The sequence below is a fragment of the Podarcis melisellensis genome, assembly GCF_964234715.1.
Source record: "Podarcis melisellensis genome assembly, chromosome: 2".
In the NCBI taxonomy this organism is placed as follows: Eukaryota; Metazoa; Chordata; class Lepidosauria; order Squamata; family Lacertidae; genus Podarcis; species Podarcis melisellensis.
The window spans coordinates 62,342,614-62,364,410 of NC_138529.1; the positions used below are offsets into that span (position 1 = coordinate 62,342,614).

Below are 21,797 nucleotides of genomic sequence, written 5' to 3' on the forward strand. Positions count from 1 at the left end.
GCCACCATTCCTGGCCACCAATGGTCAAGAATGATGGGAGCTGCAATCCAGCAACATCTGGAGAGCACCACATTGGCTACCCGTGCCATAATCCATGTAGAAGCAAACTCCCATGTTGGCAGCCAATGTGGATAATATGCCTCTTGATGTCCATCAGCGGCACCTTGCCCATAGAGGCTAGTGGCGCAGGGCGCCAAGTTCTGGAGGGCGCCAGGGAAGAGGCAGAGGCTGGATGCGGCACCTTCCGGCATCAGCTTGCTGCCCTTGCCCACCTCCACAGAAGCAGCGCTGCGCCCGGAGCCTCTGCCTCTTCCCCGCCGGAGGCCGCAAAGCTGCTGGCAGCGCCGTAAAAAGGTCGGCAACTCTGGGAAATGGGGGTGGGGGCGCCGGAGGGATCTTTGCACCACGGCACCAGATATACTTAAGACGGTCCTGATGTCCATCATCTATGTCTGCTGAGTGATGCTCAGCTGAGTCCCCCAGAACTGGCTGAAAACATCTTTGAATGAAGGTGGGGATGTGCTGCTCTATCTGGGGCCACTTGTTGTGATTGAGGATAGATAATGCCTGCCTCTCTCAGCTGGAGCACTTGTGTAATCATACTCCCAGGGACCTGTCTACATAACTGACTTGAGCAACTGCGTACTCCACCAGCTGAAATTTCTGCACACTCTTCAAAGGCAGGCCTGTATCTACTGTACAGAGCAGATTTCAAAAACACATTAGGTGGTAAGTATTGATCCTACAGTGGGCACATAAGGAGAGCCATATCTTCCCTGAAATCCTCCTATTCTCCCTTAAAAATCCATACTCCTGCCTTGTTTCTCCCCCACTCTGCAACCAAAGCAGCCTTGCTGGTTACTTAAACAGATGTTTTTAAATAGCCTGAGCTTTTCAGCTCCTTATAATTAACGGTTCATTTGGTTTATGGGTAAACGGGGCTGGGAGAGCAGAAGTTGTACAAATGCACTCCTACTGCCTGGGAAGTGAATTTCCAAAATAACACCACCCAGTACATACGAGGCTTTGATTGTAAACATTGAATCACAGAATCATAGAAATAGGGTTTCCATATTTCAAAAAGTAAAAACCAGGACACCCCAAAAGCAAAAAAAAAAACCATCGAAATTGTTGAGCTCTTCTTAGGAAAATACAAAAGTTGTTGAGCTTTTTAAAAAACAAAAACACTAAGATCCAGGACAAAGCGTCGCCTTTCAGAAATTCCCCCCAGATGCCAATTCTGTCTTTGAAATCCTGGCAATGTCCTAATAGAAATGTAGAGTTGGAAGGGACCTTGAAGGGTCATCTAGTCCAACCCCCTGAAATGCAGGAATCTTTTGTCCAATGTGGGGCTCAAACCCACCACCCTGAGATTAAAGCAGGGGTCAGCAAACTTTTTCAGCAGGGGGCCAGTCCACTGTCCCTCAGACCTTGTGGGGGGCCAGACTATATTTTTTTGGGGGGGGGAGGAATGAATTCCTATGCCCCACAAATAACCCAGATATGCATTTTAAATAAAAACACACATTCTACTCATATAAAAACACGCCGATTCGTGGGCCGGATTTAGAAGGTGAGTGGGCTGGATCCAGCCCCGGGGCCTTTGTTTGCTTACCCAAGGATTAAAGAGTCTCATACTCTACTGCAGCCTTTCTCAACCTGTGGGTCCCCAGATGTTGTTGAACTACAACTCCCATCACCCCTAGCTAGCAAGGCCAGAGCTCAGGGATGATGGGAGTTGTAGTCCAACAACATCTGGGGACCCATAGGTTGAGAACCGCTGCTCAACTGACTGAGCTATCCCTTAGATAGTGGGAGCAACTTTGTGCTAACTAATAAATCTTCACAGCTGGGAGGAAAGCCACTCAGGTGACAGGATAAGAACAAAGAGTCTTGTAGTACATTCCTGTTCTTCCAGAAAGATACTGATTTGTGGAAATATCAGCAGTTTGCTTAGAAGCAGCCTGTCTTATTCACTTCCAAGTGGTAGATTTTGATGTACGTAGTTGCACCAAGTCTGAATGTCCTTTGTAGATCCCAAGGACGCCAATTGTGTGGAGTTGAGTCATGATTGTTGGGGGAAGAGCAGCACTACTGACCTGATGCTTCCAACGCATAGACCATTGCCAGAAAGTAGCAATAGTATAGAATCATAGCCCGTTGCTTGAAACCAGCAGCCCTACAAAAGACCATTGTTTGGAAACAGCAGTCGTAATGTGTGCCCAATCTTAGTCTTGTTCCCTTAGAAGTAAATGCCTAATTACAGAGGGAGTGTGGCCCTCGCAGGCCCACATTTATCCCTTGTGGCATGTGGCATGATATCACCACTCTCAGTGTTTCCTTTCTCCTGAGGAGTGCCGAGCATGATGATAACATGGCAACTGCTGGGGTTGAAACTGTGTGATGGTGGACCCCATCTGTGAGGTGCTGGGCCCTCAAACATTGCAGCAAACATTGCAGGAAAACAGTTCCCTTTCCATGTTGCTGCTGCTGCTGCTGAAGTAGGGTGTAGCTGTGGTTCCCGGAGATGCTAAGAACCCACTATTACAGATCTCCATTGCCCTTTCCCAGAAATTACAGTTCTTGGATAAGACAGAATGACTCAAAGCCAGTTTTAATTTTGCAATAGATGTGGTCAGAAAACAGAAGGCAGCAGGTCCCATTTCAGGACCAGCTTGCACCCACCTTTTCTTGGGTGGCAGACATAATGGAATGATAAAACAATCCTGGGTCCTTCAAATAGTATAACTATAAGCCTGTTCATAAGAGTGGCCTATCGATTAGCTGTGCATTGGCTTCCCTTTGATAGATTTGCTTGCTCACAGTTGTAATCCTCCACAATCCGTTGCATATTTGTACTAGCATTTCCGGGATGCCTCTGTATTTCCACAGCTGCTTGGTGAATTCCCTCGGTGCTACAGCTGGTTGCTCCCCCCACCATCTCTGTTGCTGCAGAAGACCTTAGAAAAATAAATAAGGACTTTAAAGGAGCACAAGAAAGCAAGACGAGAGTATTAAAGGGGTGGAGAAATGAGGCAAGAAAAGCCAAGGCAGCAACAGGGCATATTTTGTTTCTCTGGTTGCTTTTTATGGAGCGTTCCTCTTGATTTCTTTGTACATAAGTTATGTGCCATTGTGTCAAGCAAGTGTTACCCCCATCACAAAATCTGACTGCGGGGAATGCCGGATTTACGTATAAGCTAAACAAGATATACCTTGGGCCCCACTCTCTTGGGGCCCCCTAAAAATGTAAAGGAAAAAAATTGGATGTATTTTTCCAAAATATAAGATAAAAAACAAATAAAATAAAACCTACCTACAGCAACAGTGTTTTGTGTTGTGTAGGCTCCTATTTGTTACGTGCAAATAGCTTTAGGTCCATAAATTACCATATAGCATACATTCAACAAAAGAAACAGTGACAATTTGTTGTTGACAAAGGACAGCTGGACATATAAAGGGTCCCATTACCTTCAGTAGCTTAGGGCCTCATCAAACCTAAATCCGGCCCTGACTGTGGGGCATGTGTGTGTGCAGAATGCATTTGTTCTGGAGGAGTCCCAAATCAACATTAATTGCACAACCTGAATTCGCTGATATGGAATTGAATCTCATCCACCAATAGAAACAGTTTGGAAGTTCTCCCTTTTCAATATGATTGCCCCGCCCTGCTTCAGGTGATGGCAGCTTGAACCACAGCACAATGAAATGCCCATAGATGCCCACAAACTACCTTATTCCTTATATACCATGCAGGTCAATGCATTCTGCAGACCAGTTTTTCCTAAGAGTCCCAAACATACCAGAACCCCCTTCCACAGGAGCAGGCTTTTCATTGTGGCTGCCCCTGTCAAGATATGGCAGGTGCTCACAATTTGTACTTTCCAGAAACAACTGAATGCAGTTGACAAACATTTCCAGTCAGATGAAAAGGACTCTGGTTTTAGATGTTCATTGTGTATTGTTTTTAAATCTAATTTCGGTTATTTTTCAACTGTTTCTAAAACTGTTTCTTTATGTTTGTAAGTCGCCTTGACACACATGTAGAAAGCAACTTATAAATCCATAAGAAAAATAGAAGATTGCTATATTAAATTAAAATCACTGTTATCTTCTCATCTTCATCAGAAACCAGTCCAAACAAGATTGGCCCTGTGCCTCCATTACACAACCTTGATACAACGCTAGAGACTCAGCTATACAGCTGCAAGTAAAATGTTTTGAATGTGTTGTAAAGTACAGTATACAATTGTGACACTAGATGATGACCTTGAGCTAAAACAGTTTTTAAAAAGCATTTTCACAATTTAACACGTGTGTAGATTCCACCCCAGTCACAAACAATTGGACCCTGTGAACTCTTGTGTTTATGACTTGGACCACAAATGGTGGCCTCTACTATCCACTGTTAAGGTTGTGTGAAAGTCTGCTTTCAGTCCTGCTTTCCTAATCCGGAGCAGCAAATCTCTGTAGGAAATATTTCTGCCCATTCAGCAATTATGGGTTGTTCCACATGTTGTGCTGTTTCTTCTTCTGTTGTTGTTGTTTAGACGTTTAGTTGTGTCCGACTCTTCAGGGAGCTGAAATTGCTGGCTTGGAGATCTAATGAAACATTACACACAAATGAAACCAGTTTTTTAAAAGAAAAGGAGGGGACACTTTAGTGAAAAATAGTGGCAGGCTCTGTGTGTGTCGTTTAACTCTTTCTATGCATGCCACTATCTCTTCCCCAGAAGTTCCACATCTGACAAATACAGTGGTACCTCGGGTTACAAACACCTTGGGTTACAAACACTTTGGGTTACAGACTCCGCTAACCCAGAAGTGGTACCTAGGGTTAAGAACTTTACCTCAGGATGAGAACAGAAATCGTGCAGTGGCGGCGGCGCGGCGGCAGCGGGAGGCCCCATTAGCTTAAGTGGTACCTCAGGTTAAGAACGGTTTCAGGTTAAGAACGGACCTCCGAAACGAATGAAGTTCATAACCAGAGGTACCACTGCATATGCTTATAACCCCATGGGAGGAACAGTGGTTTCGAGTCAAAATGGAATGGAGAAACAGTGGCTCAGGAAAAGGCTAAGCACTGCATTTGAATTGCTTCTTTGCTCAAAATTGCCCATTCCTGAGGTGGCTTGTCAGTCCTCCAAACAATTCAAGTAATTATGCTTATTTTGATGTAACAAAATAAGTTAGGCTCTGGTTCTTTTTTTACATGCACATGTAGAATTGTAGAGTTGGAAGGGACTCCAAGGGTCATCTAGTCCAACCTCTTGCAATGCACAAATCTTTTTTGCCCAATGTGGGACTCGAACCCATAACCCTAAGCTTAAGAGTCTCATGCTCTACCAACTGTATTTTCATCATGGGCTGCATTAATGGTTATAGGCCTACAGCTGTATTAATTGTTATAGGTTCTCACATGTGTGCTTCTTTGGCAGTTGCGCTGCATCATGGGCACTGTATGGTATATCAGGCTTCCTCAACCTCGGCCCTCCAGATGTTTCAAGACTACAATTCCCATCATCCCTGACCACTGGTCCTGCTAGCTAGGGATCATGGGAGTTGTAGGCCAAAAACATCAGGAGGGCTGAGGTTGAGGAAGCCTGCTTAATATCAACCAGTTGAACTCAGGGAATAAACATTAATAATATTAAATGCAATTTGAAATGAAAAAGTTTTTCTATGAGGTTACATTAGATGGTTCAGTACGTAAGTGGCATATATATACCACTGCCACGAACACCTCCCTCATTCTCTTAGAATGGCAATGGTGCCCACCTGAGAGGTGCCAGAAATTAGTTCTGACGAGTTCCAACTGAAAAAAGCCCTGCCTTTAATTAATATATGTTGCCAGTCTTGCATATTATAGCTTCCTAATGGCTAAAGAGCAGATATCATACCTTAGAGCTGAAATACTAAAGGAAAAAGACAAGGCGGGTGGAACAAACACCACAAAATGAACTCATAATATTGCAGCACAAGACAGTGATACCACACACCAAGGGCCTGAGGCGAAAGATTCTGGTTATTAGAGAGCTGGAAGAGGAAGAGGCTAACTAAAACCTGTCACATTAAGAAAGAATCGGGAAAATTACATATGCAGTAAAGACAGGCTTTCCGAACCCATTAAGAGATAATGGCAGAGGAAAAGAGAACTGTGGGTCCTATACTAATGATATGTTATTGGTTCTGAGAGGACAGTTCTGGAGCAGCGTGGTAGCTATAAGCCCTGTAAAGGAGGACAGATTCCCCACTCTAAGCATTCACTGCCTGCTTATAGAGTATGCCGAGATTCTAGTTTAGTTCATTAAGCAATGAAATCTGAAGAAACTTTTATTATTATTTTTATTTTGGTGGTGGGGAGGCAGAGGGATTAGACCACCCTGATCTTTTCTTCAGTTAATGGGGAGAATGCTTGGAATTGGAGGGGAGTGACTGCCAGACTGACTACCTATTTATTTAAGGATGTTTATATATGGTTTATCGAAGCCTCTAAGTGGTTTACGTGAAACACACAGTAAAATCACAAATAAAATCTGGAAAATGCACTGGAAAGTACAAAATAACACTTGCTTTGGCACCTCATCTAACCTCCCTGCAAACAAATTGGAACGAATGCCCAGTAAATAGCCAACATTGTCTAACATTGTCCCTGCAAACAAATCAAGACGAATGCTCAATAAACAGCACCTCATATCCCATTTAATGCAGGGAGAAGTGAGAGCAAAAAAAATACGGCAAGGGCTGTATGAAGTCCCCAGGTGTCCAGCTGCCAAAACCATTTTCTTAGAATCATAGAATTGTAGAGTTGGAAGGGACTCTAAGGATCATCTAGTCCAGGCATCCCCAAACTTGGCCCTCCAGATGTTTTGGGACTACAACTCCCATCATCCCTAGCTAATAGGACCGGTGGTCAGGGATGATGGGAATTGTAGTCCCAAAACATCTGGAGGGGGCTGAGTTTGGGGATGCCTGATCTAGTCCAACCCCCTGCAAGGCAGGAATATTTAGCTACCTCATACGGAGATCAAAACTGCAACCTTGGCATTATCAGCACCACACTCTAACCGGCTGAGCTCCTGTGCCCTGCAACTGCAATCCTGAATATATTCCAAGTGTTTAGCAGCAGACTGCAAGAACTCCTTTAAATGTTGCTACTCCACCACCAGCAAGCAAAGTTAAGCCCTTTTGTTTGTGTGTTTTGATTTCATTCTCCTTCCTTGGAAGAGCCACACTCTAATTTTAGCTATGAAGGGCTTTAAACTAAATACCCAGTGTTTCCATACATTTACGGTTAGCCAGAAACTAAAAGGAAAAGCTGTTGAATAGGTAAACAAGAGTCAACTAGCTGTTAACTCAAATGATCCAGTGGAGAAACTGAGCGCATGAAACCCAGAAAGTTTCAAAAGATTGATTCTTCGGCAGCATTAATGGACATGATTCTGTCACACACCTCAAATGCTCTTAGTAAGGCTTAAACAAATAATAAGAATGCTTTAATGCTGGAGTGTTTGTGCGTGAAGGGGGAGAGATATGGCCACAATCCAGGGTAGAACTATGGACACTTGGACTGCAGTCCTATACATGCTTGGCCAGGAGAGTAAATTTAATTGAATTCACTAGGAGTACACATATACAGAATTACGCTGTTAAGTCCCATTGCCTGCTTCAAGGAGGCAGTAGCAAGACCATTCCTTAAGAAGCCTTCCTTGGATTTGGAAAATCTAAGTACAGTGGTACCTTGGTTCTCAAACTTAATCCGTTCCAAAAGTCCATTCCCAAACCCAAGTGTTCCAAAACCAAGGTGCGCTTTCCCATAGAAAGTAATGCAAAATGGATTCATCCGTTCCTGACTTTAAAAAACAACCCCTAAAACGGCAATATAACATGAATTTTACTATCTAATGAGACCATTGATCCATAAAAGGAAAGCAATAAACAATGTACTACAGTCACACAATCAATCAATCAGTAGTTGAACTGGGTTTTACACAGTCACACACACACACAAAAAGAGCCACAAAAATTCAAAATAAATAGCAAAAACAGACAGACCTCAGCGTAACACTAAAAATGGAAGTGTGGCACACAAAACAGAAGAGTGGCACTCAAATCAGAAGCATAACAATCAAAACAGAGCACATTCAGCTTCTGAAAAAAGTTCGCAAACCAGAACACTTACTTCCAAGTTTGCTGTGTTTGGGTTCCAAGTTGTTGGACAACCAAGGCATTTGAGAACCAAGGTACCACTGTAATAACTGACCAGTTGCCAGCCTCCCCTTCTTGGGCAAGGTTCTTGAGCAGATACTCACAGACCTGATCTAGGAAACTGATTCTCCAGATCCATTTCAATTAGAGTTTAGGCCCAGTTTTGGCATAGAAACTGCTTTGGTCACCCTGTATGATGACAAAATGTGTCCTTGTTAATTCTCCTCGACCTCTCAGTGGCTTTTGATACCATCAACCATGGCGTCCTTCTGGAGCGGCCGTCTAAGCGAGAGATGGATGGCCCTGCTTTGGGGTGGTCCAACTTGGATGGTCGTTTCCAGAGGTTAATGCTTGAGGAGCCCTATGGAGCCTTCAATGTTGAGTTCCTCAGGACTCAATTTTATCCTCCTTGCTGTTTAACATCTACATGAAACTGCTGAGTGGCATCATCCAGAGTTTGAGAGTACGTTGCCAGCAATATACTGATGGCACACAGCTCTACTTCTCATTTACACTTGCAGGTTGGCAGTGAATGTGCTGGACTGTTGTCTTGCCTTGGTAATGGGATGAGAACCAACAAACTGAAGCTCAATCCAGATAAGACTGAGGCGCTGTTAGTGGGTGGTCTGCTAGACTGGATGGATGGGAGCGGGCCTGCTCTTGATGGGGTTACACTCCCTCTGGAGGGGCATGTATGTAGCTTGGGGGTACTCCTGGATCCTTGGCTGTCACGTGGCTCACATGGCCTCAGTGGCATAGAGTACCTTCCATCAGCTTGGGCTGGTGGCCCAGCTATGCCCCTATATGGACAAGGATAACCTAGCTCCTGTCATCTGTGCTCTGGTGACATCTAGGTTAGATTACTGCAATGTATGATACATGGGGCTGCCTCTGAAGATGGTTCGGAAACTTCAGCTGGTGCAGAATTTGGAAGCCAGGTTCTGCCCTGGGCAAGATGGATTGAGTATATAATGCCAATCCTAGCTGAACTGCCAGCTAGATTCTGGGCCCAATTCAAAGTGCTACTAAGCCTTAACTAAGACTGCAATACGTCAAGGGCTGCCTGTCCCCATATGAACCTCCCGGACCCTGCAATCATCATGCAAGGTTGCTCTTCCTGTGCCTCCTTTGCTAGAGGGTGGCAGCAGGAAAACAGGCCTTTTCTGTGGTGACTCCCTGCTTGTGGAATGCTTTCCCCAGGGAGGCTCACCTAGTGCCTTCATTACGTATCTTTAGGCATCAAGCAAAAACATTCCTCTTCTCTCAGGCCTTTGGCTAATTAGAGAATCTATGGCCTTTTAAACAGGGGAGAGTATTGTTCTCATTTGTTACTATATGTATTTTCTTTGGTTTTCATATTGTAAACTGCCCTGTGATCCTCCATTGAAGGGCGACATCAAAATAGGTAGATGATAGATAAGTGTGCCAAAGGTTGTCTTGGAAGATGGACTTTGTATATGTGTTTTAAAGGACAAGGAAACCTCATCCACCATTTCTATTGTGATTATGTGGGGCAGGGTAGGGGGGAGATGAAATGAACAAGCCACTCCCCAGCTATTAGGTTTGTTTTGGTTGCATTTCTCAGAGTCACATTTCAGATTCATTTTACAGACTCTCATGGCATTGTGACAATTGTTATTGACATTTAGGACTGAGGTAAGGAGAAGGAAATTGCATGAACTGATAGCTGGGAAAGGATGGGAGGAGAGAAGAGAGACCCATCTCTGTAGCTAGCACATCTCTCCTTACTCAAGACCTCTGTTTGGCAGTGTATACTGTTGTGATGGAAAATGTTATATATAGTTTCCAAACAACAACCTACTCCTGAGACCTATGAGGGAAATTAGCTTAGCTCTCCAGAGACGTGCTAGCTGTGGGATATTAACACAACTATTATCGCTTATTTGCTCACAGCACCTTCTCTTGGATTTTTCCTCAGATGCTCTATCTTCTGTCACTGATTCCCCATTAAAATGGTGCAGGCAGCGTGAGAACATTTCCCCACTCCTCAACCAAAAAATAAAAAGGCCGTCTCTATTCTTGTCTTAATATTAAACTGAAGTGACCACAGCCATTTCTGGCTCATTTCTTCTCAATAGCGGCAGAAAGAAGTGCAGATGCTCTTCTGGTTACAGACTCCACTAACCCAGAAATAGTACCTCGGGTTAAGAACTTTGCTTCAGGATGAGAACAGAAATTGTGCTCTGGTGGCACGGCAGCAGCAGGAGGCCCCATTAGCTAAAGTGGTGCTTCAGGTTAAGAACAGTTTCAGGTTAAGAACGGACCTCCGGAACAAATTAAGTACTTAACCCGAGGTACCAGTGTACAAGGACAAAGACACACTACATTTGCTTCCTACCTTCCTTCAAGGAGCACAAGGCAATAGAAATGAGGTTCTCCCATTTTTATTGGCCCACTATCTTGGGCAGGTAGGTTAGGCTGAAAAGGCAGTAACTTGTTTAAGGTCACTCGTCAAATGTATCCAAGTGTCACTCTGCACGTAAGACAAGAGATTTCACCTCCCTGACATGTCTGACACTCGATCCACTATGCCACACAATTGCTATGTTGCCATTGGAGAATTTTGGTCCAATAAGAATATGTTTGGAACCTAATGACCTAATACCGAGCGACACCATTGGTCCATCAAGCTCAGGATTGCCCCCAATGATTGGCAGTGGGTCTCCAAGATTTCAGGTGGGATACTCCCAGCCCTTACTGGAGATGCCAGGGAATAAACCTGGGACCTTTTGCATGCAAAGCAGATGCTCTAGGTCTGAGCTATGCTCCTTGGCACCCAATGATGTATCCTAGCAATGCTCAGTTCATCTCTTTAGAATATTATCACATTGGTGGACTGAAATAAATTATCTCACGATTGGTACTTATTTTTAAAAGTTAGCCCCTGCCCCACCAAAAAGAAAACAGGGCTTAAAAGATATATGCTAAGAGCCACGGTGTTTACTTGAATATAGCAGATCCAAGTTTTATTACAAAGCCAAAGAGAAGAAACACTACAGCTGTAGGACAGTATGTGGGACATCTGCGGTCAAAATTTCTCATAGTCCTTCCCCCACCAAAGGCCTTCTTCTTCTTCTTCTTCCCACCCTTTCCCTCTTCTCCAACATCTGGCAGGGCAACTGTGGTCAAAGGAAGATTGACAGAAGTGTAAACAGCCGCCTTCGGACTGAAGCCATGTTAAGCGTTGCTGCAAAGTAAAGGAAGGGTGGAGAATTAGGCAAGGGCAACATCTGCTGGCGGGACCTAGAAGGAACATCCATTTTAAACAAAGGCTGCTTTGGGGGGCCCTCAGCCGGTTACTGCAGGCTACTACAACTGCTGCTCCCCCTGGTGTGTGGAAAGCAGGCAGAAATCTTTTCTTGCGGCCTATAATGTGCTTGATGTTCTGCTCCTGCTACCCATCGCTGCAGTTCCTGGCAGACAAAAGGTGGCGGGAAGGAAGGAAAGTCCTTGGTGTGCTGGCCTTCACAAGCAGTTTGGCTGTATATGGATTGGTGGGTTACCTACCTACCTACCCACCTACCTACCTGACTTGTGTGTTTACAATTCCTTCCACACCTTGTTAGAAGGCCCCTATTCCCCTCACAAAACTGCAGTTCCCAGAGTTTCCTGTGAAGAGGGATTGACTGTTAAACCACTCTGGCAATAGTAGCTCTGTGAGGGGACTAGGGGTCTCCTAATAACTCTACATAACTCTAATAACAAACTACACCTCCCAGAATTCTTTTTGTGGAAACCAAGTGACTGTTTGAAGTGGCATCATGGTGCTTTAAAGGTATGGTGCGGATGTGGCATTAGCATGCCTGCATTCTAGTGCGCAGCAAATGACTACTAAAAACTCCGAACCTGGAGTGGTAGGAGGGCAGAACAGAATCTTCAGTAGTAAAAGCAGATAGGCAAATAATATTTTACAGATCTATTTCTCTCCACCCTGGTTCTCATGATGAGCAGCAGCTGTGTTGTGCAAAGCAGATTGTGCATCAAATAATTCAGTTTTGCTGTGTACAGAATCATTATTGTGGCACAGGATTTTGATTTTTTTTAGTGTGCAGAATTTTTTTTAAGAGAAAAAGGCATGCAGAACTAGGTCTAAATATAGCCAAAATTAAAATCTTGTCCATTTAATGTGAGTCGGACCGATGTTCCCTGTGTACTTTGGAAGGACTTGAAGTTATTAGGTTCTGCTGCTCTCATGCAAACATGCCCCACTCAATCCTACTACTATAAAGTGTTTTTGTGTGAACAACCGGTACGTTCAATGAAGACTTAAATTTTCACAGTGCACAAGGAACATTCCTCCCAAAAAAACCCAACTCGCTGTTAATGTTCCCACACTGATGGAACCACAGGGAAGCCAGCAGTTCTGCCAAAACACTGGCAGCGTGCAGAGGATAATTTTTGAAGCTATTTTCTCCTTAGTGCCACGGTGGCAACAGAACCAAACTGGTAGTTCGCTAACCCTACAAACTTAATGGGGCACCCTTGTAGGTGCTGCTGATGGTGGAGAAGCCCGTTAATTCCTAGCCCAGTGCTAAATGTAATTCACTTCTGGTAATTCATGGCCAATCAATGGTGTGAAAGTAACCAGATAGGCTCAGAAGATATTTCTGGACTAGGCAAAGTCATTCTCAGGAAAAGTTAAGGAAGTGTTCAAAAAGAAGGGAGCTCTTATCTTGTTTCTCTCTCTCTTTATATGCTGATATGTATTTATTATTTCACATAACCAAGAATGAAGTATTTTTAAAGAGTTTAAAAACAGGTTCCCTACCTTGAGAAAGAGTGATGGTTTGGGGAAGGACAGAACTCTGCCCATTACAAAAAACTATGCGACAGGGTTATCAGTTTCACACCAGACCACAGCGCATGCATATCTCCTGCAGCACACTGCTGGGGTAATCTTTGGTCCCCCTTTCTTACGAAGCAATGCAACTTAGGAAAAAAATCAAGTTTTACGAGACACCACAGCAAGACAGAAAAATGAGCATCAGGTGATGGCAACTGAAGGCCATAGCTTCTGGCCTCCATGGCTCTGCAAAGCTTCATGGTCCAATCAAGATATACACACCCAGATGAGCTAGAATAAACCGGCACTGTAAAATCAGTTCCACAAATGGATCCATGTGTATAGACTATGAAGCCAGTTGAAGAACCTATGGCCTTCCAGATATTGTCAAGTAATAGTTTCCATCATCTTTTTTGCTGGCCATGCTGGTTTGGGTCCAATGGGGGCAGAGCCCAGAAACATCCCTCCTTTAAACAAGGCTGAAATCCCACTGATAAGATGCTTGGGAGTCGCAGGATTCAGTTGCCCCTGTCCTTGCCAAACAGCTGGTTTGTGGGGTTTCAAAATGCCTGGCACACACAGTCACAGATGATTTACACACAGTTTGCTGGATTTGAGTCCTAGCTTGTATACAGCACCAGCTCCTCTACTTCAAAAGAAGAGGCCGGCTTCAATGGACATAAAATATCGGGGCTTGCAGGGAAAGTTTTTACATATGGCACAGGATCTATCTCCTCCTCTGATATTATATATAAAAGAGAACACGTGGCATGAAGTCATCCAGTTAAGAGTTTCCTTGCCCTCACTTCAGTCCAGTCTATGAAGTCACTGGAGGTGGGAAACTCTTAGCAAGATTTCTGCCACATCATACATTTTGTTTCTTATACAATGTGGGGGTTGCTGTTTTCAGCACACTTCTCATCTTGAGCATTCTGCCCTGAGTGGCTTAAGAGTATTCCTAGCAACTGACCTTTCCTGAAGCACAGGAGCCCCAGCAGCCAAGCATGCCTGTGTGGCTACTTGTCTCCAAGATAGGAGGCATCTTTCCCAGTTTTCTTCAGGGTGTCCAGTAAGGTGTCAACACTGTGCTCTGACTCTATATTCACCTTCTTGTTGGGCAGGTCGATTTCAAACTGAACACCTGAAAAGAAAGGACACAGTGTGCAGAAGCAGCATTGGAAATTTGAAGTCTCCTCCCCACAATTTATTCTCCCACCTTCTTGAATGAGTGGCAATGTCAAATGGATAGTCTATATTAACTTGCAATACATCCATCAGTTGAGGTGGGGCTGTACTTTATCTTATGCTTATTTGTTTACAGATTTGTAATCTTCACTATGAGAAAGCTATAGTAAGATGGAGTATAGGGATAAAATCATCAAAAGAGCCATGAAAACATCTTAAGCATTGAAAAATGAGTAAAAGATGGTTTAGTCTGATGGTAGAACACAAGGTTTCACAAACTTGGGCCTCCAGCTGTTGTTGGACTACAACTCCCATCATCCCTGACCACTGGTCCCGGCAACTAGGGTTGATGGGAATTGTAGTCCACCAACTGCTGGAGAATCAAGTTAGGGAAACTCTGGTAGAGCATTCATGTAAAAAGGCCTCAGCTTCAATCCCCAGGATCTCCAGATAGGGCTGGGAAAGACCTCTGTCAGAAATCCTGGAGAGCAACTGCCGGTCAGCTTAAGAAAATACTGAGAGAGATTGACCAATGGTCTGACTCTGTGTAAAAGGAATTTCCCATATTCCTCTCCAGGTAGCAAAGATGTGATGTGAAAAAGCCCTGCCTAAGACCCTGAAGAGGGACGCAGGTGGTGCTGTGGGTTAAACCACAGAGCCTAGGACTTGCCAATCGGAAGGTCAGTGATTCGAATCCCCGCAACAGGGTGAGCTCTCGTTGTTCGGTCCCAGCTGCTGCCAACCTAGCAGTTTGAAAGCACGTCAAAGTGCAAGTAGATCAATAGGTACCACTCCGGTGGGAAGGTAAACGGCGTTTCCGTGCGCTGCTCTGGTTCGCCAGAAGCGGCTTAGTAATGCTGGCCACAAGACCCAGAAGCTGTACGCCGGCTCCCTTGGCCAGTAAAGCGAGATGAGCGCCGCAACCCCAGAGTCAGTCACGACTGGACCTAATGGTCAGGGGTCCCCTTTACCTTTACCTTTTAGGACCCTGAAGAGCCATTGCCAGTCAATACTGAGCGAGATGGACCAAGGGCTTCTCTGTATTGGGCTTTTGTAGCGAGACAGATGTTTCCTTTAGAATTTCACCCTTACTTCTCCTTCCATTAGACTATCTTCCCTTAGGAAGGGCCATATGCTTTGAATCCAAGATGGTTGGGAGCTGGATTCTCCCTGGCTGCAACATCAGTTGTCTGCAGCTGAAAGGCGTTCTCGTGAAAGAAGAACACCTTGCACATGCTAGCTTTCTATACCAAGGGAACATCTTATAAGGAGGAACATTATCAAGGCTGGTGGTTTCCTACGGGAAGTAACATCGGGGTAGGAAACTGCATGGAACCACATATGGGGACTTCAGGCACACCCCACGTTACATATACACAAAAAGGCACCATGCGGCTTCTCAGTATATATGCCGACAGAATGAAATGCAGATGACTGTGAGGCACATGAGGTTCATTTCTGTCCCAACGTGGAAGAAATTTATGTGTAGCAAATCCTTTGTGTGGAGGCAACCTTCAATGTCTTGCAACAGTTATGCTGACACCAACGGAGGACAGTAGATTAGACGCTTGCTAAGGGTGGTAAAGACAGCAGCAGATTCAGCTCTTCTACTGCAGAGCAGAAGCAACCAGAGTTGTGCGTCAATGATTTAAATGAGTTTTGGAGTAAGCCTTTGATCTTGTAAACAAAATAAAGTTGACAACTGTCTAGAAGAGGAAATTATGTAGTCCTAAGGGACACGGGATGAAAGTTAAACATTCCAGCAACAATCAATATTTAGTTACTGACTAACTACCTCTACAGTGGAACCTCGGGTTAGGTACTGTCCTCCTTATGAACGCTTTGGGTAATGAGCTGCACTAACTCAGAAGTAGGTCTCCTGGTAGCGAACTTTGCCCCAGGATGCGAGCGGAAGTCGCGCACCAGCGGTACGGCAGCAGCGGGAGGCCCCATTAGCGAAAGCGTGCCTCAGGTTAATCACGGTTTCGGGTTAAGAACAGATCTCCGGAATGAATTAAGTTCATAAATGGAGGTACCACTGTATTAGGAGCAAAGTAGAAAGCCCTCTAGAAGCTGCTTGCTACTTCAGCTAGGGCAAAGAATGAAGCAAAAGCTGCACATCATTTAAGTGGCTCATTTAATCTTTTTAAAACCCTGCAATGAAAATACGATATGCAAAGATGAATGCACTATGAGTTGGAACATTTTCTAGCATGCTGCACTGACAACTGCAAACCAAGTTAGAAGGCCCTGGCTCTGGTTGAGGCTTATCTAACTTCCTTAGGGCCCGGGACCTCTTGGGTGTTGCTATTTATGGACCTTAAGGTCCTCCGCAGGGCATACCAGGAGAGGTGGTCCTGTAGGTACGAGGGTCCTAGGCCATGAAGGGCTTTAAAGGTCAAAACCAGCACCTTAAATCTGACCCTGTACTCCACTGGGAGCCAGTACAGCTGGAAAAGCACTGGGTGAATATGCTCCCATGGCAGAGACCCTGTGAGGAGCCTCAAACAATGCAAGCAGGAATACTTTAAGCGTAACGCTAAGTGCAAGAAGAAGCCTTGAGTGTTCAGTCTTGTGGTCTGCCAGGTACCACTCACCTCCCAGCTTGTTGAGAACACGGGTGACGGCATTAGAGCACCCTTCACAGGTCATGTCTACAAAGAATTCATGTTTCTGAAATTGCAAGGAGAAAGAATGGAGAGGACATTGAAATATCTCTCGCTGAGCAACTGCACAATGATGTTATAAAAACTAGTTTATTAAACAATAATAAAAGTTAGAATCAAAGCTTGACCTTAACTGCTTGGGTTTGGATACCTTGTTAAAATGTTGAAATTTATGCAATAAATAAATAAATTTCAGGTTCATGTCAACTGGAGCACCCATAAACCTGTGCTCCATAGTCTTTGAGCGTATGCACATGAACATAACTTGCTGAGACTTTGTTTAAATGTTGGGATCAAGTTGTAGATGCATTTTCTTTAAGAATACATTGTCAGCCAAAATGATGTTCTCCTTTCCTTCCGTCAGGGTGAATTAATTTAAATCAAGGCAATTTAAATCACCAAGGTGGGTGGGGGAAGGCTGATTTAGGAAATTCTATTGGTACTTCATGCATTTCCTAAACAATTAGGTAATTAACACTACATCTACATGGAACATTTACTACTATTTTATGGTATTGCTGCTTTCTGAATATTATTTACTGGAACAGAAAGAGATACCCGAGAAGCCCGAGCTTCCCCCGACCCCAGACCAGGCTGCTATCTGCAAGCCTAGGGAGCCCGGCGGGAAGTTGCGCCAGTCTCCCCAGGCTTGCGGATAGCTGCCTGAAGCCCGGGGCGTGCAATGCAGCACTCCCCGGGCTTCGGGCTGAAGGCAGCTGTCCGCAAGCTTGCGGAGCCCAACTGGAACTCCCGCCAGGCTCGGCAGGCTTGTGGAGAGCTGCCTGAAGCCCGGGGTGCGCAATGCAGCGCTCCCCGGGCTTCGGGCTGCAGGCAGCTATCCGCAAGCCTGCGGAGCCCAGAGGAAGTTCCTGCCAGGCTCCGCAGGCTTGCGAATAGCTTCCTGAAGCCTCGAGAGCGAGAGGGGTCGGTGCGCACTGACCCCTCTAGCCCTCCAGGCTTCAGCAAAAGCCTGCATTCGCCCCATAGGATGTACACACATTTCCCCTTCATTTTTTGAGGGGAAAAAGTGCGTCCTATGGGGCGAAAAATACGGTAGTTATTGCCTTTGAGTCCTACTCATGGGGTATGTATCTGAATAGCCAATGCAAGCAACAAGGAACAAGATTAAAAAGGCACTTGTCTGATCCAACAGGACTCTTTCTTGGGGGTGTGTGTGTCTTTTTTCACTTTTGCTTTCTTTCCTGCCTTGCCCCACACCAGAAACAGAAAGTATTTCCACACAAGAACAGAAAGTAACTAAAATCCGTTACAATCAAAAACACACTTGACCTGTAATGTCTATTTAAAGACAACAAAGGGCCCATTCTCCCCACCCTGCAAAAAAAGCAAACAGCTTCTTTTCATAAGACGAAAAGGAAATGTCCTTACTGATAGAAAACAAATACTACAGAGCAAATCGCAGAGCTAACACAGTTAAAGAAATAATTCGGGTTGATGCAGTCGATGATCAGCCAGGATGGCATTTTCTGGGTCTGGAATGAAGTTCAGAGATGACTAGATACTTCATTGGTCCTAGAATCAAGGCCATAATAACGTTTATTGTGCCATATTAATGCTTGGCCTCAACATATTTATTTTTCCTGCTTTTCTGCTTATGCAGAAGAACAGTATTTAACTATTTGCTTTATAGAGGGCCGTTCCTTCAGTCTAAAAACATTGGTGTGTTTAATTTCTATTTCAATTTTAACTAGACTATCTTTTTTAAAGAGACATTTACAACACTGAGTTATAAAATAGCCATTTTATAGTAAACAACAACAACACCCCTCAGTAGACAGGTTAACAGTACTTTTGCTCTTCATAGTATGAAGTATGTACCCAACCCAGGATGTTTAAAAGTTGTGGCAGAACTTGCATCCTTCGTAAACAGCCCAGCCCTGAGAGAGTTGTATGTCCCTGTGGCTAATTGTGTAATATTACTGGAGTCTACTGGGGGAGGGCAGGGAGAAGAGGGAGGAGAAAAAAGAGCCAGATCTTGCATTACTAACCAGTTTTTCCTGGCACCTCTAAAAACACAATCCATAAAGATGAAACTGGAGAGGCCTGAAATCCAAGCCACATAATCTGTTCTATATCAGGGATGGGCCAAACGGAACTGGATGACATAAGATGGACAAAACCCCTAGAATCTTTCCATGGATTCAAGTCACTTACATCTTTGCTAGAAGCTGAAAGGTTTATTCAAACGAGACACTTTCACTAAAGTAAGGTAAAGGGACCCCTGACCATTAGATCCAGTTGTGACTGACTGGGGTTGTGGCGCTCATCTCGCTTTATTGGCCGAGGGAGTCGGTGTACAGCTTCCGGGTCATGTGGCCAGCATGACTAAGCTGCTTCTGGCGAACCAGAGCAGCACATGGAAATGCCGTTTACCTTCCTGCCGGAGCGGTACCTATTTATCTACTTACACTTTGATGTGCTTTCAAACTGCTAGGTTGGCAGGAGAAGGGACTGAGCAACGGGAGTTCACCCCGTCGCAGGGATTCGAACCACCGACCTTCTGATTGGCAAGTCCTAGGCTCTGTGGGAGACCTTAATATAACTTGTTCTTTAATGTGTCACTTGAAGATCACAAAATGTTCTTGAAGGGATCCTCACGCTCCGTTTAAAATGTATTCTTGTCCTTGCATGTGAGGGGCACTGTGTGCAGGATCCTATACCACTATCAGGCCTTGCTCAAGGAAGGAGGCACTCACAACCAAGCAATACACAAATTAGCAGTCCTGTTGTAACATCAGCTCCTAGGGATCAATTCCCAACGTGATCCTGTGAGGGTGGAATACAAGGGTTGGCTTTTGGTTTTTCATAACTGCAGTCTCTGAGGCAATGGGTTGCTGCCATCAGAGGTTACCCATTGGGGTTGCGATGAAGAAAAACAACAGGGGATGGTGGCCAAGGCTTCAGGCTTAGGGTTTATATTATATTATAATTATTTAAATTTCTATACCGCCCTTCCTCTAAAGCACAGATATTACTCAGAGACAACCAGACTGCTGGTGGGAATTGTGGTCCAAAACATCTGGACGCTGCCAGGTTGGCGGAGGTTGGTCTTATCAGTGATATGTGTAAGAGGCTTTGAGAGACTTTTTTGTGCTTAAGAGAAAGATAAAAACACTTTAAACCTTCACAGGTGAAGCAAAACATACAGCTTTGGCTCCCATTTCTTTGCTATTGGGAGCCTCCTAATTTGCTTTCCCCTGTGTGGGTGGCGCTGTGGGTTAAACCACAGAGCCTAGGACTTGCCGATCAGAAGGTTGGCTCTTCGAATCCCCGCGACGGGGTGAGCTCCCGTTGCTCGGTCCTTGCTCCTGCCAACCTAGCAATTCGAAAGCACATCAAAGTGCAAGTAGATTAATAGGTACCGCTCCGGTGGGAAGGTAAATGGTGTTTCCGTCTGCTGCTCTGGTTTGCCAGAAGCGGCTTAGCCATGCTGGCCACATGACCCGGAAGCTGTACGCCAGCTCCCTCGCCAATAAAGCGAGATGAGCGCCGCAACTCCAGAGTCGGTCATGACTGGACCTATAAGAACTGCTATAATGCATGTGTGGCAAAACCAGGTTGCAAATCTGGTGCCACCACCACTTCACAGTACAGTGGTACCTCGGGTTACATACACTTCAGGCTACATGCGCTTCAGGTTACAGACTCTGCTAACTCAGAAATATTACCTCAGGTTAAGAACTTTGCTTCAGGGTGAGAACAGAATTTGTGCTCTGGCGGCGCGGCGGCAGCGGAAGGCCCCATTAGCTAAAGTGGTGCTTCGGGTTAAGAACAGTTTCAGGTTAAGAACAGACCTCCGGAATGAATTAAGTACTTAACCCAAGGTACCACTGTATGGGTGTAAGCCAGGATTTTGGGGGCGGGGGCGGGGAGCAGGCCTTATGTTAGGGGGTTGGATGCAGAACCAAGTTACAGTATCTGCAACACAACTGATCAGTTTGTTATTTTTGTTTATTTACTTGATTTTTTGGGAGGGGCAGCTGCCCCCCTGCACCATCCTGGCTATGCCCATACTGTAGTTCACAGTACCCTAAAACTACTTGGAGGTTATTTTTCCTGCGATCAAGCGCTTTATAAACGCTAGCAAACTAATAATAATAGTAATAATAATAGTAATAATGATGACGATCCCTTTACAACCAGCATTTCTTCAGTGACATGACCAAGGCCGCCAAGGGAAGCCTGTGCCAAGCCGTAGATCCGGTAAGGCCCCGATCCCAGCGCAGAGCACCCCACGCCTTGAGCAGCACCCTTCCACATCGTCACCCCGTTTTGCGGGAGGGGCGCCTCCCGAGTCGCAAGGGGGCCGAGGGCGGGCGTCTTTCAAACTGGGCCCGATCGTTAGGAATCCCCGGAAGGCGAGTCCATCTCCTTCTTTCCCCGGCAGCAGAAACGACAACGGCAGATGGATGTGGGGAAAGGCTGATGCTGTGTCGTCCGAAAAGGGCAACGGCGCGACTGCCCAGATCACCACCCACCGGCATGGCTGCTGCTGCGGCTGCTCCTCCTCTTCTTCCTCCGAAGCCTTCCTGGCTGCTGCTCAGCGGAACGACGCGGCTCCCTCCGCAGCCTCCGCGAAATGAAAGGCCACCAAACCAGCTCGCGCCCCTCCCACTGGCCGGCCACCCCTCCTGCGCTAAGCCTTCTCCGGCGGAGTCGGCGTCGGGAAGGCGGGGGGAAGCCGGGGACGCGCGCGCTCTTCGCACTTTGCGCCACTAGGAGGAGAAATTCCACGAGCCTGTAGCATCTTAGAATTTTAAGAGGGAGAAAGGGACCACGAAGGGTCATCTAATCCAATCCCCTGCAAGGCAAGAGGAATCTTTGACCCAGCCTGGGGCAGGAACCCACGACTCTGAGATTAAAAGCTTCCTAAAGCAGATTCTTCCTGGCTATAGTAATCAGTGCTTTTTTCT

The 21,797-nt window shown here is 45.4% G+C and overlaps 1 protein-coding gene across 1 annotated transcript; it reads right to left on the reverse strand.

The window, feature by feature from the left end:
* Nucleotides 1–11,168: 11,168 nt before the first annotated feature.
* ATOX1 (antioxidant 1 copper chaperone) lies at nt 11,169–21,514 on the reverse strand. Its single transcript, XM_081901164.1, has 4 exons — nt 21,363–21,514; nt 16,795–16,870; nt 13,983–14,153; nt 11,169–11,416 (listed from the first exon to the last, which is right to left on the reverse strand). The coding sequence occupies exons 1-3, from the start codon at nt 21,366–21,368 to the stop codon at nt 14,029–14,031; spliced, it is 207 nt and encodes a 68-aa protein (XP_081757290.1). The 5' UTR covers nt 21,369–21,514; the 3' UTR covers nt 11,169–11,416; nt 13,983–14,028.
* Between the last annotated feature and the right edge of the window lie 283 nt (nt 21,515–21,797).

Coding starts and splice junctions, on each gene's coding strand:
- ATOX1 (XM_081901164.1), bottom strand. Junction 14,154..16,794: donor TGTTCTCAACAAGCTGGGAG/GTGAGTGGTACC, acceptor CTTTCTTTTCAG/GTGTTCAGTTTGAAATCGAC.